This window comes from Arachis stenosperma, chromosome 4, assembly GCF_014773155.1.
Source record: "Arachis stenosperma cultivar V10309 chromosome 4, arast.V10309.gnm1.PFL2, whole genome shotgun sequence".
Taxonomy (NCBI): Eukaryota; Viridiplantae; Streptophyta; class Magnoliopsida; order Fabales; family Fabaceae; genus Arachis; species Arachis stenosperma.
The window spans coordinates 35,875,373-35,892,578 of NC_080380.1; the positions used below are offsets into that span (position 1 = coordinate 35,875,373).

The 17,206-nt window shown below is 40.9% G+C and overlaps 1 protein-coding gene across 1 annotated transcript; it reads right to left on the reverse strand.

Moving 5' to 3' along the window:
- Positions 1 to 2,818: 2,818 nt before the first annotated feature.
- LOC130974878 (uncharacterized) lies at positions 2,819 to 3,217 on the reverse strand. The gene has a single exon (XM_057899719.1). It carries the CDS (start codon positions 3,215 to 3,217, stop codon positions 2,819 to 2,821), a length of 399 nt encoding a protein of 132 aa, XP_057755702.1.
- Between the last annotated feature and the right edge of the window lie 13,989 nt (positions 3,218 to 17,206).

Here is a 17,206-nt window from a genome sequence, read left to right on the forward strand (position 1 = left end):
AAATTTAGATTAGTGAAATTTTTAAAATAGAGTCTTGAAAAGAAACTTATTATTTTTCAACCAAATATAACATCCATGCAAACACTAATTACTATGCAATTTTTTTTATCCTATCTAAAAAGAAAATTTATCTACTGGTGCTAAGAGAAAGAAAAGTTACCTCAGGACGTCAGGTACTGACCGACCTCCCCACACTTAAAGCTTGGCACCGTCCTTGGTGCCATCAGTCAGGAGCAAGGGAATGCTGAAAGTGTTGCTTCTAGTGTCTGGTTCGCCTTGGCAGCCTGTGCTACTGGATGAAGTGGAGTTCGGAGTGTCCGGGTCTTCTTCAGGTGGGTGGTGTCCAGCAATTAGCTTCTTGAGGTATGTGAATCGGTGCTTGTTACGGCGCTCCATGCGTTCCATCTGCCGGTCTTGCCGGTCCAACCTCTGAAGTATCTGAAGAAGCAGCTGATTTGTTGAAGGTGCTTGTGATATGGAAGGAGAAGGGATATCTCTGTACGGGTCTTCAGTCCGACTAGTAGTGGCTGCAGTGGGTCTGATGTATTTCCCACTCGGAACATATTGATCATCCCGAGGAAGCATGGCTTTGGTGTCTCCAGCTCTATTAGAGACTCCGGCTGCTGAGACCAAATCTGAAACCAAGGCGGAAAAAGGTAGGTTGCCCACAATCTGTACGTGTCCCATGGCTTGCCGGATGTGTCTTGGTAAGTTGAGGGGCTGGTCTGTAAGGATACACCAGATGAGAACAGCCATGTCTGCAGTGAAGGAGGACTCGTGAGTGCTCGAAAAAACATAGTGGGACATAATCTGTGTCCACACACGAGCCTCCAAGGTAAGTGCGGAAGCTAGTATGCTCTTAGGATGGGATCGATGGTAACCATAGATCCATGAGCTGCAAGGTAGTGCTATAGTTCTGAGAACGTCGTCCCAGTCAAATTGGTATCGCTAGCGCTTGAGAGAGGCTTCTTGAAATGCGTCCAATCCTTCTGGAGCAGGGGGAAGATCTAAAGCTTGCTGAATGGCCCTTTCGAAGATGGGGACTTGCTTCTGACGGACATAGACAGACTGCAGGGTTGGCATGTAAAAGTTGGAGTAGAATTCGACTACCCATGAAAGATTGACATGCCGTGGCTGCTTTCGTAAGAAGTCCTAGTGTCTTTATTCAATGCGGGGCTCTACCAGGTCAACAATGTTGGTAGGGAGGATAAGAAGGTGCTCATTGTTGTAGTTTCTTGCCGCCAGAATGGAAAACATTCGCTCACAGAAGCGGTTAGTGAACCGCGCAGTGTCCTTTGCTGGAAAGGCTTTTTCAGATTCATTGACCTTGATGATCCTCTTGACTCGCTTTGTTGATGGTTTGACAGCTGTTGAAGAAGGTTTTGCAGCTAGCGCTCTTTTTGTTCCTCTCTTTGCCGGTGGTTTGGGTGCAGCTTTCTCTTTACCTTTCTTGGTGGCCATCCTGAAAATGAAAAGAGAAGTAGCATGTAAGTCCAAGGGTTAGAGCAAGGGAGAGGACTTTACAAGTGATGATCTTGCCAAGGTAAAGAAGGATGTCGTTAACACATGGTAGCGACTTCATGTAATTAGGATATCAATAGAAATATAGCAAGAAACACGAAGGCAATTCAATACAAGATGTTTATTGGCATGCCGAAAAATGCATGAGTAGCATAGATCAATCATTAATTGCGAAAAATATATTATCACTTGTAACAAATTAACAATCACGTTTGTATTGACAATTATATCAAATTAATAAAACATGATAAGGATTTTATGAAAAACAGGCATTATAGTAGAAGGCTAGAATATTTAAGAATGCGCAATGCCATATGGGCTTTTTCACAAACACTTGGTATGGATGTTTAACATGATAGGGAAAGAATTAAATTAGAACATGCAAGCATGCCAAAAATAATTAATATTAATTGTCAAACAACTCCACAATAATAATCACAAGCAATTAGAAGAAAGTAGTTACCCAAATAGATTTATAGCACCAAGCAAAATAATACAAAAATAAAGAAAAGAAGAAGAAAAAGAATATAGAAAGAGAGAACCTTGAGAAGAGGATGAAAAGAGAGAGATAGTGGATGATGTGAGTGAGAAAGAAGTGAGAGGAGAGGAAGAAGAAGAAGATAAAGAAGATAGATAGAGAAGATAGATAGAGAAGAAGAAAGGAGGAAGAAAGAAATTAGGATTGGGAAAGATAGAATTAGAATTAGGGAGGGAGAAAGAACGAGAACTGGCGGCGCTGGGATTTAGTGGTGCGGCGCAACCGACGCAGACGCACACTGTGTGCATCTGCGCAGATTGCGCAGAAGGGTAGGGGTGCGTAGGCGCCAGGTGCGCGTACGCGCGGGTTAGTTTGTGCGTATAGCACAGTACCCGCCCCAGACCAGCACAACTCTCTGGTCTAACCAGGTTTGATGTTGATTTCGACATCGACGCGAACGCGTACTTGGCGTGGATGCGTCGGTTGCCAAGAGAGGAAACGGCGCGCACGCATACAGTACGCATACGCGTGGGTTGGAAGGTGCCTAAGGCACGTTTCCAGCCTAGCTCCCATGCGACTCTATGTTCAAACTTACCCAATTCACATTCACAAGGGACGCGGACGCACACTAGGCACTGACGCGTCGATCTCCTCATTTTTTTAATGCAAGTATGCAGATGTAAATGCAGACTATATGCAGAATAATGAGAAGAGTCACTAAATAAAGCTAAAAAGATAGAAGAGAATGATCATACCATGGTGGGTTGTCTCCCACCCAGTACTTTGCTTTAACATCCTTAAGTTGGACGGTCCACAAGCTTAATCTGCTTCTATTGGCGGGTCCTCCAAGAGGAAAACCTCTAGCTCTTTATTGTCCTTCATCTTCTCACCATGATACAGCTTTAAGCGATGTCCATTGACCTTGATAAGATTGGAACTTGAAGGATGACTCAGGTGGAAGACTCCATATGGCTCTGCCTTCTCTACTCTGTAGGGTCTTTCCCACCTTGATCTCAGCTTGCCTGGCATGAGCCTCAGCCTTGAGTTGTAAAGAAGAACTAATTCCCCAGGTCTGAACTCTCTCCTTTTAATGTGCTTATCATGCACAACCTTCATCTTTTCTTTGTATAGCCTGGAGTTATCGTATGTTTCTAGGCGAAGGTTCTCTAATTCTTGTAGTTGCATTTTTTTTTCAGCTCCAGCCTTCTCAAATCCCATGTTAATTTCTCTCACTGCCCAGAATGCCTTGTGTTCCACCTCCACAGGGAGGTGGCAAGCCTTTCTGTATACTAGGCGGAAGGGGCTCATCCCGATTGGTGTCTTGTATGCTGTCCGATATGCCCAAAGCGCATCTTGTAGCCTGGTGCTCTAGTCCTTCCTATGAGGCTTGACTATCTTTTCCAAGATATGCTTGATCTCTCTGTTAGACACCTCTGCTTGTCCGTTAGTCTACGGGTGGTAGGCAGTTGCTACCTTGTGGACAATCCCATGCTTCTTCAGTAGTCCTGCTAATCTCCTGTTTCAAAAATGAGTGCCTTGATCACTCACGATTGCTCGTGGTGATCCAAAGCGACAGATGATATGGTTTCTAACAAAGGAGACAACAGTGTTAGCATCATTAGTACGGGTAGGAATGGCTTCCACCCATTTAGAAACATAATCTACAGCTAACAGTATATAAAGATAACCACTGGAGTTTGGAAATAGACCCATGAAGTCAATGGCCCATACATAAAAAATCTCACAGAACAGCATAATTTGTTGGGGCATCTCATTCCTCTTGGATATATTACCAAACCTCTAGCATGGGGAACAAGATTTACAGAAGGCAGTAGCATCTTTAAAAAGAGTAGGCCACCAGAATGCACAGTCCAAAATTTTTCTAGCTGTTCTTTGAGGGCCAAAATGTCCACCACTCTCAAAGGAGTGGCAAGCCTCTAAAATGGACCGGAATTCTGATTGAGGCACACGCCTTCTAATTATCTGATCGGTACCATACCTCCACAAATATGGGTAATCTCCCAAATATAATATTTGGACTCGCTTTTTAGCTTGTCCCTCTGATGCTTAGTAAAATTGGGAGGGAAGGTATGACTAACTAGATAATTAGCTACAGGTGCATACCAAGGAACTACTTCAGATACTGCATGCAAGCTATTAAATGGAAAAGCATCATTGATAGGAGTGGAGTCATGCGTGATGTGCTCAAGGCGACTCAAGTGGTCCGCCACTAAATTCTGAGAACCACTCCTATCCTTAATTTCTAAATCAAATTCTTCCAGCAGCAGTATCCAACGGATTAGCCTTGGTTTGGACTCATTTTTAGCTAATAAATATTTTAGAGCTGCATGGTCTGAGTACACTACTACCTTAGTACCAAGTAAGTAGACTCAGAATTTATCCAGAGCAAAAACAATGGCTAGAAACTCTTTTTCAGTGGTAGTGTAATTGGACTGAGCAGCGTCTAATGTCTTTGAAGCATATACAATTACAAAAGGATCCTTACCTGCGTGCTGGGCCAACGCCACTCCTACAGCATGGTTGGAGGCATCACACATAATCTCAAAAGGCTGGCTCCAGTCTGGTGCTCTCACAATTGGAGCTTGAGTCAAGGCGATCTTCAGCTTATCAAATGCTTCCATGTAGTCCTCACTCAGCTCGAACTCAACATCCTTCTGTGACAGTCTAGATAAAGGTAAAGCTACCTTACTGAAGTCCTTGATGAATCTCTGGTAAAAACCTGCATGGCCAAGGAACGAACGGACTTCCCTCACAGAGGTGGGGTAAGGTAAACTAGAAATGACATCTACCTTTGCTGGGTCGACAGAAATACCAGTATTAGAGACAACGTATCCTAGAACAATACCTTGTTGGACCATAAAATGACACTTTTCAAAATTCAAAACAAAGTTTGAACTAACACACCTGTCTAATACTCTAGCTAAACTATCCAAGCAAAGGCTAAAAGAATCACCATACACACTAAAGTCATCCATGAAAACTTCCATACAGTCTTCAAGGAGATCCGAGAAAATACTCATCATGCATCTTTGGAACGTTTCCGGTGCATTACATAAGCCAAAAGGCATCCTCTTATACGCATACATTCCAAAGGAACATGTAAAAGTAGTTTTCTCCTAATTTGCAGGAGCTATATGAATCTGAAAATAGCCAATGTAACCATCTAAAAAATAGTAGTGTGATTTATCTGATAGGTGATCAAGCATCTGATCGATAAAGGGCAGGGATAGTGATCCTTACGAGTGGCCTGGTTGAGGCGCTTGTAGTCAATGCACACTCTCCAGGAATTCTGCACTCTAGTTGCTATGAGCTCTCCTTGCTCATTCTTTACTGTAGTGACTCCAGACTTCTTGGGCACTACTTGTACTGGGCTGACCCATTCGCTATCTGAAATGGGGTAGATGATGTCTGCCTCCAGTAGTCTGGTCACTTCCTTCTTGAAAACCTCTAAGATGGTGGGATTCAATCTTCTTTGGGGTTGACGGACAGGCCTTGCTCCCTCTTCTAAAAATATTCTGTGCTCACAAACTTGAGGGCTGATGCCTACTATATCCGCCAAACTCTACCCAATTCCTTTCTTGTGTCTTCTTAGCACACTAAGCAGTTGCTCCTCTTGTTGGGAAGTGAGATCTCTTGCAATAATAACTGGAAGCTTCTGATTATCCTCAAGGTAAGCATACTTGAGGTGGGGTGGAAGGGGCTTTAACTCCAATTTCTGCTCATGGCTAGGCACTTGATCTTCTGGAGCCAGTGATGATGGCGGGATGTCTTCATTGTGTTCAGATGGTTTCCCCACACTTGGATCTTGCTCCATGTGCCTCTCTTCCATTTCTTCCTGGTGAACTGCAGCTACAGTCTCATCAATGATATCACACTAGAAGATGGAATGATCTTCTGGAGGGTGCTTCATAGCTTCATTCAGATTGAAGCTCACTGCTCGGCCGTCTATCTCAAAGGAATAAGTTCCTGAGAATGCATCCAGCTTGAACTTTGAGGTCTTCAGGAATGGTCTTCCGAGCAAGATGGATAACGGTCTTTCTGAGTCATTTTGGGACATCTCCAAGATGTAGAAGTCAATGGAAAATGTGAGCCCCTTAATGCTCACCAGCACGTCCTCAGCAATTCCAACCACTGTAATAATACTTTTATTTGCTAAGACAAAACGAGCTGCTGACCTTTTTAAGGGAGGGAGCCTCAAAGCATCATATATAGACGAAGGCATAATACTCATGCACGCTCCTAAGTCACACATGCAGTCAGAAAATATTACACCCCCAATGGTGTCTCTGGGAGCCTGAGCTTCTTTTGGTGTGGAAATGGGATAGGGATGGCGTCTCTGGGAGCTTGAGCTTCTTTTGGTGTGCCATTCTCTGGTTGAGTTGCTTCTTCTTTAACCATGTCTTGTACTTCATCTTCCTCTGCAACATCCTCCACCTCAACCATGTTCTCAACTGAGGCGTGTTCTTGTGGTTTTGGCTCCTCATAATTCCTATCTTGCAGTGTGGTTCCGGACCTCAAGGTGATGGCATTAATGCCTCCCTTGGGGTTGGGTAAAAGTTGAGAAGGAATTCCACTGGAGCTTGAAGGCTGGTTGTTAGAGTTGTTCAGTGATCCAATCTGTGAGACGAGAGCTTCTAAAGTAGAATTCAGACCATTTAAGGTAGACGTAAGGTTATTCTCCATGGTCTTCTGTCTTTGATCAATAGAGTGTAGCAACTCGTCATTAGAAGAGGAAGGGGGGTAAGTAATTTCAGGGGTCTGCTGTTGGTTGTTCTGAGGCGCTTGGGATTGCCTTTGGTGAGGTGCTCTGCAAGGATGGTTTTGGTTCTGCTATCTGTTGTTGTTGTTATTCCACCTATGATTTTCATTGTTGTCTCTGCCTCTTCTGTTGTAGTTGTCCCTCCATCCCTGGTTGGGATTATCTCTCCAACCCTGGTTGGAGTTGTCCTGCCAAATTTGATTGTAGTTCCCCCTTGGTTGTAGTTGCCGCCTTGTTGATAGTATCCTTGATTTGGGCGATCATAGAAATTGTGAGTAGCTGCCAAGGTGTTGTCCTCATGTTGGAGCTGTGGACACTCATCAATGTAATGACTATAATCAGCATATATTCCGCATACTCTCTGAGGAACCAGTTGATGACTCTGTTGTGATGGGGGAGGCTGATGTTGTTGTTGATTCAGGTGTATCTGCTTCAGTAATTTGGTAATCTCACATAGACTCTGTGTGAGAGCGATAGTCTTACTGCTAGAGGAAACCTTCGCCACAACCTTGGGGTGGTTGTTTCTGTACTTGTGATTCCGAGCGGACTCAGCCAGGTTGGCGATCAGTTGCCACACTTCTTCTGTGGTCTTGTACTTTTTCAGAGAACCATTGCCTGCACCATCTAATGTAGTCTTGTCCTGAGGCTTCATGCCCTGTGTAAAGTAGCTGATCAATACCAACTTGTCAATCATGTGGTGGGGGCATGTTTCTAGGAGATTATTGAAACGCTCCCAATACTCGTAAAGAGTCTCAGTTTCGCCTTGAATAATCATTGAAAATTCTTTCCTCAGTCTATCAGTAACTTCAGCTGGAAAGTATTTTTCCAAGAATTCTCTCCTGAGCGTGTCCCAGTTAGTGACAACTACTTCAGGTTGAGTGTAGTACCACTCCCTCGCCTTTCCCTCAAGAGAAAACAGGAAGGCTACTAGCAGAATAGAAGTCTCAGTTGCACCATTGTGCCTGAAAGTAGAACAGGCTGTCTGGAAATCTCTGAGGTGCTTGAGAGTCTCTTGAGCAGGTAAGCCATGAAACTTTGGCAGTAGATTGATTAGTGCAGTCTTCAGTTCAATATCTGCCCCCAGATTTGGATGACGTGCTTGGAAAGGTGGCAGTGTAAAGTCCGGAGCTCCTGCTTCCTGGAGAGTAATCCTCCTGGGGGTTGCCATGTTCTCTGCGCTCAAATCAACCAAATCAGTAGAAAGGGAGCTAGTTTCTTCCTTAAATGACGTTTCAGATTCGTCCTCAGACAGGACTAATCGACGCTGAGCTTGCCTTATACGTGAAATAGTTCTTTTAATTTCAGGATCAAATACGGGTAAGCTCGAATCAGGTAGTGAATGCGTCATTCAATGAAAGAAACATACAGCTCATGGTAGTAAAATAGAAGAAAGGAAAATGCGAAGAAACAAATTCCAACCAATAAATTAGCATACTGTTGCAACTCCCCGGCAACGGCGCCAAAAATGAATCCCAGGTCGTCTCCCAACGAGCTGACAAGAGAGTGCTATTTTATTAATCAGAGGTTTCCCAAGGATTTTTAAGAGTTGAAGAACAGAGAGATAAGTGGTTGAGAATTTATATAATTAAATAAAAAGCCTTGACCGGGGTTAGATTAATTGGAAGTTCTATCCTTGTTGGAATTTCTCAAGTGTAGCTTCAAGAAGTTGTTATTTTCATTTAGTTAACCCTTACTAAATAAAGGAAAGTTAAGTGATTGAGCTAACTCTTATTTGCAAGTCCTAATCCTCTCTCTCTCGGGAAGAATTAGCGTTAGTAAATATAGAATTGGCCAATAACTTCCAAATTAACTAATCACTTGGGCATTCCAACTCAAGGGTCTCCTTTTAATCAACCCCCAAGTCAAGTGGGAGTTCTACTCCATAGACATGAATATAACTTTCACAGAATTAAGAGAGGAATAAAAGCGAGACATGATAAACAATAACTAAAAATTAATTAAAAGTAAAAATAGTTCTTGCATTAATAAATTCTAAAAACAATCCAATTGTAACTCTGAATAAGGATTAAGGATATGGAAGAGTAAGGGACAAAGGAAACAAACTGGAGTAAATAAAACTTCAACGGAGGTAGCAACTCTTCTCAATATCCCAATCAATAGCAAAAGCAATAATGTTCTAAGAACTATGAATGTGAAGAAAACCTAGAGGAAGAAGTGGAAATCTCTCTCTAGATTCTAAACTAAACTAAAACTATGCAGAATGAGAATGTCCTCTGAGTCTCTGCTGTTTCCTGGCTCTAGGTTGTGTTTCTGGGCCGAAAACTGGGTCTAAAACTGGCCCAAAATCACTCCCAGCAATTTCTGCAGGTCGTGCATAACACGCGTGTGCGCCAGGTGCGCACGCGCGTTGATTGTGCTTTTTGCTTGTTGCGCGTGCGCGCCAGGTGCGCGTGCGCCGATGTGTGAATGCGCTAATGTGCGCGTGCGCGCCAGGTGCACGCGCGCGCCACTCCTTGCTGATCAGCTTCTTTGTTTCCTTGCGTTCCTTCTATTTTTGTAGGCTTTCTTTCCATCCTCTAAGCCATTCCTGCCCTATAAAGCTTGAAAACACTTAACGCACAGATCACGGCATCGAATGGTATAAAGGGGAATAAAAAATATATAATTTAAATGTCTAGGAAGCAAGTTTTCAACCATAGAATAAAATTGGGAAGGAAATGTAAAGTCATGCAAATCATATGAATGAGTGACTAAAGAGTTGATAAAAACCACCTAAATTAGCACAAGATAAACCATGAAATAGTGGTTTATCAGCCACAGACAAGGTCAAATCTTTCGGATCAGAGAACACTGCTTCTTTGGATTGTATCCTATACCACGGAGACCCTAATCTTCTCGGAAATCAGTTGAACTGGTGTCTCGAGAAGTCCCAACGAAGTCGTGGATTAACCGTCTAAGAGATGTATAAGCATACCAGTTGGCTCGTGCTTTCCAGTCACGTATTCACACAAACCCAAGTAGACGCGGGTGTTTGTCAAGCACGTTCGTCTTAGTGTGATGAACAGAGCTGATTGTTCGATCATCTTATTTACCACGTTGAAAAGCGGATATACATCTTAGAAATAAATAAAACACCGATCGAAGAAGAAACAGTAATACTTTTATTAATTTATAGGACTCAGCAAAGCTCCTCCCCTCAACCTAGGAGGTTTAGAAACTCATGCTGAAGTAAAATATAATTATAAACGTATATGCTATGCGAAGATGATGATTAAAGGTCTGAATAACATAAATTTAATCCCTTAAATACTAAACAGTTGGCTAGTAAGGGTAAAACAGTCTATTTAGTGCTAAAATCCACTTCTGGGGCCCACTTGGTGAGTGCTTTTGCTAAGCTTTGATGAGATCCACGTGCTATGAGGTCTCTTGGGCGTGAATCGCCAGCTAGGGGGTTCTCTTTGGGTGTTTGGACGCCGGTCTCTGCTCTTTGGGCGCTGGACGCCTGGAAGAGGACAGGAAGCTGGAATTGGATGCCAGTTTTGGCCCTTCTAATCCTAAGAAATGTATGAACTATTATACATTTCTGGAAAGCTCTGGAAGTCAGCTTTCCATAGTTGTTAAGAGCGCTCCATTTGGAATTTTGTAGCTCCAAAAAAGCTCTTCTGAGTGCAAGGAGGTCAGATCCAGACAGCATCTGCAGTGCTTTCTCTGTCTCTGAATCAGACTTCTACTCTATCTCCTCAATTTCAGCCAGAAATTACCTGAAATTGCACAAAAATACAAAAACTCATAGTAGAATCCAAAAATGTGAATTTAACACTAAAACTTATAAAAACTTAATAAAAACTAAATAAAACATACTAAAAACTATATGAAAATGATGCCAAAAAGCGTATAAAATATCTGCTTATCACAACACCAAACATAAACTGTTGCTTGTCCCCAAGCAACTAAAAACACAGTAGGATGGAAAAAGAAAATTAAGATACAATAAATTTCTAAGTTTTCAATGAAGCTCAGTTGCAATTAGATGAGTGAGACTTAGTAGTTTTTTGCTTCTGAATAGTTTTGGCATCTCACTATCCATTAAAACTCAGAGATGTTGACATCTTTAGGAACTTAGAATCCAGATGATATTATTGAATTTCCTAGTTAAGTTATTTTTTATTCTTGAACACAGCCTTCAGAGCCTTGGCCGTGACCCTAAGCACTTTGTTTTCTAGTATTACCACCGGATACATAAATGCCACAGACTCTTTAACTAGGTGAAAGTTTTCAAATTGTTATTCAGCTTTGCTCGAATCCCCAAATAGAGGTGTCCAGAGTTCTTAAGCACACACTCTTTTTGCTTTGGATCATGACTTTAACCGCTCAGTCTCAAGCTTTTCACTTGAAACCTTCACGCCACAAGCACATGGTTAGGGACATCTTTGTTTGAGCTGCTTACACTAGGATTTTATTCCTTTGGGCCCTTCTATCCACTGATGCTCAAAGCCTTGAATCCTTTCACCCTTGCCTTTTGGTTTAAAGCGTTATTGGCTTTTTCAATCTGCCCTCCTTTTCCTGCATTTTTGGGCAGTAGTGGATTTTTCTGCTTTTTTTTTCTTTTCACCACTTTTTTCTTTCTTTTTCGCATGCAATTTTTTTCCTTTTGCAACATGCTTTTTTTTTCTTTTGCTGCTTTTTCTTGCTTCAAGAATCAATTTTTGGATTTTTCAGATTACCAATAATATTTTACTTTCATCATCATTCTTTCAAGAGCCAACATTCATAAATTTCAACTTCAAATTTGCACTGTTTAATCATACATTCAGAAAATAAAAGCAAAGCTACCACATCAAAATAATTAAACTATTCTTATTTTAAACTTAAAATCCTTGTATCTCTCAATTATTTTCAATAAAAGTTTTCTTTTAAGCAAGGTGAGAGATATATGGGACATTTTACATTTTAAGACATCAATACAAATGATCATGCAGCTAGAACAAGAGAACAAATAAAATATAATAGAAAACAAAAAAATACAATAGAAAAGAAGATAAAGAGAAAGAATCCACCTTTAATGGTGGCGGCTAGTGCTCCTCCTTGAGGATCCAATGTGATGCTTCATTTCTTCAATGTTACTCCTTTGTCTTTGTTGAGGCGGCTGTACAAGTTCATGTACATGCTTTTTCTAGTTTGCTCCATCCTCTTCTTATGGGGGCAAATGCCTTTCCCTTCCTCTTTCTTGGGGTTTCACCAGGTTTTGGTGCCATACTTAGGAGTGGTAGAAGTAAAAAAGTAAAGCTTTTGCAACACCAAACTTAAGAGTTTTGCTCGTCCTCAAGCAAATATGAACAATGGGGAAGAGTAGGCTAGAAGAAGGTGGGGTAGGTGGAGCTTCTGTGGGATCTACTAGTCCTAAGAGGCTAGGGAATCAGATTCTCTGCCCTCTTGCACTGGCATTTGAACGCCCAGGGACTGCTCCCTAGCTGGCATTCAACGCTAGCAATGCTGCCCATGAAGGGCGTTGAACGCCCAGCAGGGATATCCTGGCTGGTGTTCAACTTTAGTTTTCACTGCTGTGAATTCTATCTCTGTTCTGACTGCTGCATATGATCATGATCCTAAAAGAAAAACAAAACAAAATAAAAGGAAATAAATAATTAATTAAGGCCAGGTTGCCTCCCAACAAGCGTTTCTTTAATGTTATTAGCTTGACGAACAACTCTTTTTAAGGAGGAAGATAGTCATAGAGGAATAAATCCCTACTCCTTACTGGGAGCTTCCTTCCTGTGCTCTCATGGAATAGCGTAATACGCTCAAGGGACAGGATTTTGTTCACTGCTTGAGGCAGGGTTGGGCTTGCAGCAGTATGCTGGTGTCCCTTTTTGTCACTTCCCTTTTACATGGTGAATACCATGATGAGATAAGTGAATACCACCATCTTCCATGGTGAAAAGCCCTCAGTAGGGATATTCTTGTTTTTCCAGCCTTTAGGTATCATTCTTTTGGGGCCTTTCTCCTTTGTGAATAGTTTACATCCCCTACACCAAACTTACGTTTGGTCTTAGTAGGGATTTAAATGGTTTCATCCAAGGGAGGAGGCTTGGATGCTGAATACTTATGCAAGTGCCTCCCTTGTCAGGGGGTAATGGAGGGTTAAGAACCTTGAATACCATCCAGTCCTTATGCAAGGTATTCCTTTTTTTCTCTTGGATTCCCAGCTTCTCCATTACTATACTTGATCCTAGGTCACACAGAGCCTTCTCAAAAGTCATGGTGCCTATGGTGCAAGGAATCAGAAAGCATCCAGGATCTGGAAGCTTCTGATAAACCAAAGCATTGAGTTCTTTGAGTGGGTTTTGAACACTCAAAGGGTGTGCTTTGACTGGCGTTCAACGCCAATTCTGTTAGTGTATTGGGTATTGAACACCCTTGCTGTGCACCCTTACTGGCGTTAAACGCCAATCCTTTTAGCATTTTAGGCGTTGAACGCCCAGCAGGGGTATCCTTGCTGGCATTCAACGCCAGCTTCCCTCGGTGTGTGGGCGTTGAACGCCCAGTGAGGGCTTTCTCACTGGCGTTCAGCGCCAGAATTACTGCATGTTTGGGCGTTGAACGCCCAGTGAGGGGTTCCTCACTGGCGTTCAGTGCCTGAAGGCCTGTGTGTTTGGGCGTTGAACACCCAGCCAACGCTCTCTGGCTGGCGTTTAATGCTAGCTCTATTGCCAAGATGGGCGTTGAATGCCCAGTGAGGGGTTCCTTACTGGCATTCAGCGCCAAGCTTGTTGCCATTGCGGGCGTTGAACGCCCAATGAGGGCTTCTTCATTGGCGTTCAATGCCTTCCCAGTCTCTCCAGACTCAGCCTCTGCCTCAGTGGAGGGTATCAGATTTAAGCTTAAGCTAAGATCATACACGGCTTTGTCAAAAATGATCTTTCCAGTAGTCCATAGGATCTGAAAGCTCCCTGGAACTGGCATCTTCCTTGGCAGCTCATTCTGAATTAGGATACTGTACTTCTTAGTAAGTACCTCTATTTTATCTCCCTTTAGGTCCTTCTTTTCAAAAAGAATAACTTTTAGATAGGTCATGTAGGGAGTCTTCTTTTCCAATATCTCTATAAAAGAGATATTGACTTGTAGCTCCTTAAGGGCTGCTAAGAAATGAGCCAACTGCTCATTTGCCAGTTCTTTCTGCATGCCAAAGAAAGATAGCTCTTGAAGTTCTTTCATCTCTACAAGAGCGAGCTCTGTGATCATCATAGACTCATCTTGCACATCCGGAGAAGAATCAAGTTGAGGTTCCTTCTCTTCTGTAGGAGCGTGCTCAATGGCAGTCTCAGGATCCTTCTGGTCTGTGATTGCCTTAAGTCCCTTAGTACATTGCTCCTGAGGTTCGGCCTCTTTGGTGAATACTACTGTTCCACCTTCTTTCAAGGTCTCTTTCTTAAAGAGCATCATGCTTTCTGTGAGGGCCCTTTGGGATTGCACTTCTTCTAATAACTCAGTAAGAGGAATATTACCCTACTCAGGTGTCCACCGGTCATGAGTGAGAGTGTCTCCTTGAGGGTGGTCACCACTAATAGCACTAGGAGCATTATAACTCTCAGCAGAGGGTGCGGCTATAGTCTCCTTGTCTAGAACTTCTATCTTGACAGGGGTCTGAACATTTGTTACTGACTTAGCCAATCTCTGCAAGGGAGAGTATCATTTTAGGAATTTAGTAATAACCTGATCCCAGGTGTTCATACTTCCCCTGGGTGCAATATCCCACCAATCTTTTGTTTGATTCTTTAGATCAAATGGGAATAGTTTTAGCTTGTGGAGTTCAGGGTCCACTCCATTGGTTTCTGTAGTGTCACAGAACTGTAGGAAGTCAATGACGAATTTATTGTGGTCTTCCTGTGGATGTCCATGAAATTGGAACTTCTGCAACACTAATGCAATATGTTGTGGGTTGATCTCAAAGCTTCTTGCTCTGATAGGAGGTACATTGATACTTCCTCCATAGAAATCAGGATTGTAGCCACCAAGCACCTTTCTTGCCTCTCTTCCAGGTTCGGCCATGTCTTCCTTTTCTTGTTCAAAGTTTTCTGAAAGGTTTCTTCTGGAGTGTTGTGCTTTAGCTTGTTGCAAGAAGTGCCTCCTTAAAGTCCTCTCAGGTTCAGGATCAAGAGTCAAGAGGGTTTCTTTATCCCTGTTCCTGGTCACAAATAAGAAAAAAAGAAAAGGAAAATGGAAAGGAAGCTTCTATGCCAAAGGGCAGAGAACTCCCAGTGAGATGTGAAAAAAAGTAGAGGAAGATAGAAGAAGAGGAAAAAGTAAAGATGGAAGAAGGGGAAGAAGAAGAGTTCGAAAATAGAGATGAGAAGAATTAGAAATAGAAGAATTAAAAATAGAAAAGATAAATAAAAATTAAAATATTTTTATTTTTATTTTATTTATTTATTATTTTCAAAAATTATGTTAATAATTTAAAAAGATTTAAAATTTAAATATTAAATTTTTGAAAATAGGAGAGAAAAGAAGAGAAGTTTTCGAAAATTGAGAGAGAAGAGTTAGTTAGGAAGTTTTGAAAAAGAAGAGAGAGAAGATAGTTAATTAATTAAGAAAAGATTTGAATTTAAAATAAGATAGAAGATAAGAAAAGATTTAAATTTTAAAATTTGTAGTTAGAAAAGTTAAGATAAGAAACAAAAGAGATTTGAAAAAGATAAGATTTTGAAGTTGATTTTGAAAAAGATTTAATTTTAAAGTTTAAAATTTGAAAAAGATGAGATTTTTTATTTTGAAATTTGTAAATTGAATTCTTAAATTTTGAAATTTGAAAAAGATAAGATAAGATTTTTGAAATAGATATGATTTTTGAAAACTTGACAACTAAGATAAGATAAGATAAAAATTTTGAATTTAAAATCTGAATTTTTAACGGTGATTTTTGAAAATTACGTTAAAATTAAGTTAGAAAAGATATTTTTTATTTTTAAATGTAATGCTGAATGAGAAAAACAAGTAAAAGACACAAGACTTAAATTTTTTTAGATCTAATGCTCCTTATTTTCGAAAATTTTGGAGGAAAACACAAAGGAATACCAAAAAAAAATTTTAAGATCGAAACACAAAAAAGACTCAAGAATACCTTGAAGACTAACAAGAACACAAAGAACAAAACTTAAAGACTCAAATAATATAAGAACATGTAAAGAACACCAAACTTAAAATTTTTAGAAAACCAAAAATTTTTTTCGAAAAATTAAAGAAAATAACAAGAAGACACCAAACTTAAGGATTTGACGCAAGATTTAACTAAAGAAAATATTTTTGAAAAATTTTTAAAAAGAAAGACTCAAAGAAAATGCAAGACTCAACAAGAACAGACACAAAAGACTCAAACACCAAACTTAAAAATTGAAACAAGACTTATACAAAAAGACACTAATTTTGAAAGATTTTTAGAAAAGGGACTAAAAAATTTAGAAAATTACCTATGACACAAGCAACAAGACTCAAATAAAAGAAGAAGGTGACAAAAACGGTAAAGGTTTTTGGTAAAGTTTTAAAATTTTTGTAATTTAAAAACAGGAACATACAAGACTCAAACCAAGTACAAAAATTAAACAAAGAAAAGAAAATATTTTTGAAAAAGGTTTTTAATTTTTTTTTTGAAAAATTGAGAAGAAGAAAATAAAATAAAAGACTCAAACAAAATAAAATAAAATAAGTTACCTGATCTAGGGAGCAAGACAATCCGTCAGTTTGTCCAAACTCAACAATCTCCGGCAACGGCGCCAAAAACTTGGTGGAACGAATCCCCACACTTTCGTACTGTTGTACCAGCAAGTGCACTTAGTCGTCCAAGTAATACCTGAGCGAGTCAGGGTCGATCCCACGAGGATTGTGGTTTGAAGCAAGCTATGATTATCTTGCAGGTCTTAGTCAGGCAGATCAGAAGGTTGTTGGATTGAATTTGCTTAAACCATAAAAGGAATAAAGCAAAAGGGGTAGAAAATACTTTGTGAAGGAAATTATACTCAAAGATAGGGATATAGTTGAAGATTGGAGACTGTCTTCTTTGCTTGTGAATGATGTCTTCTATGGCAGGCTGTATGTGATGAATGCCATGGGCCGTGGTCATTGATCTCCTCTGCTACAGATTGAACGCCATTGGCCATGGTCATTCAATCTGACGAAGGGTGAAGCTCTAGCAGTTCATTCTCCTGGCGATCCTACTCAAAACACCACAGACAAAGTCGAATCTTCCGGATCAGAGAATGCTGCTTCTTTGGATTCTAGCCTATACCACGGAGACCCTAATCTCCCCGAAAATCGGCTGAACTGGTGTCTCGAGAAGTTCCCAACAAAGTCGTGGATTAACCGTCTGAGAGATGTATAAGCATAGCTATTGGCTTGTGCTTTCTAGTCACATATTCACACGAACCCAAGTAGATGCGGGTGTTTGTCAGGGCTGATTGTTTGATCATCCT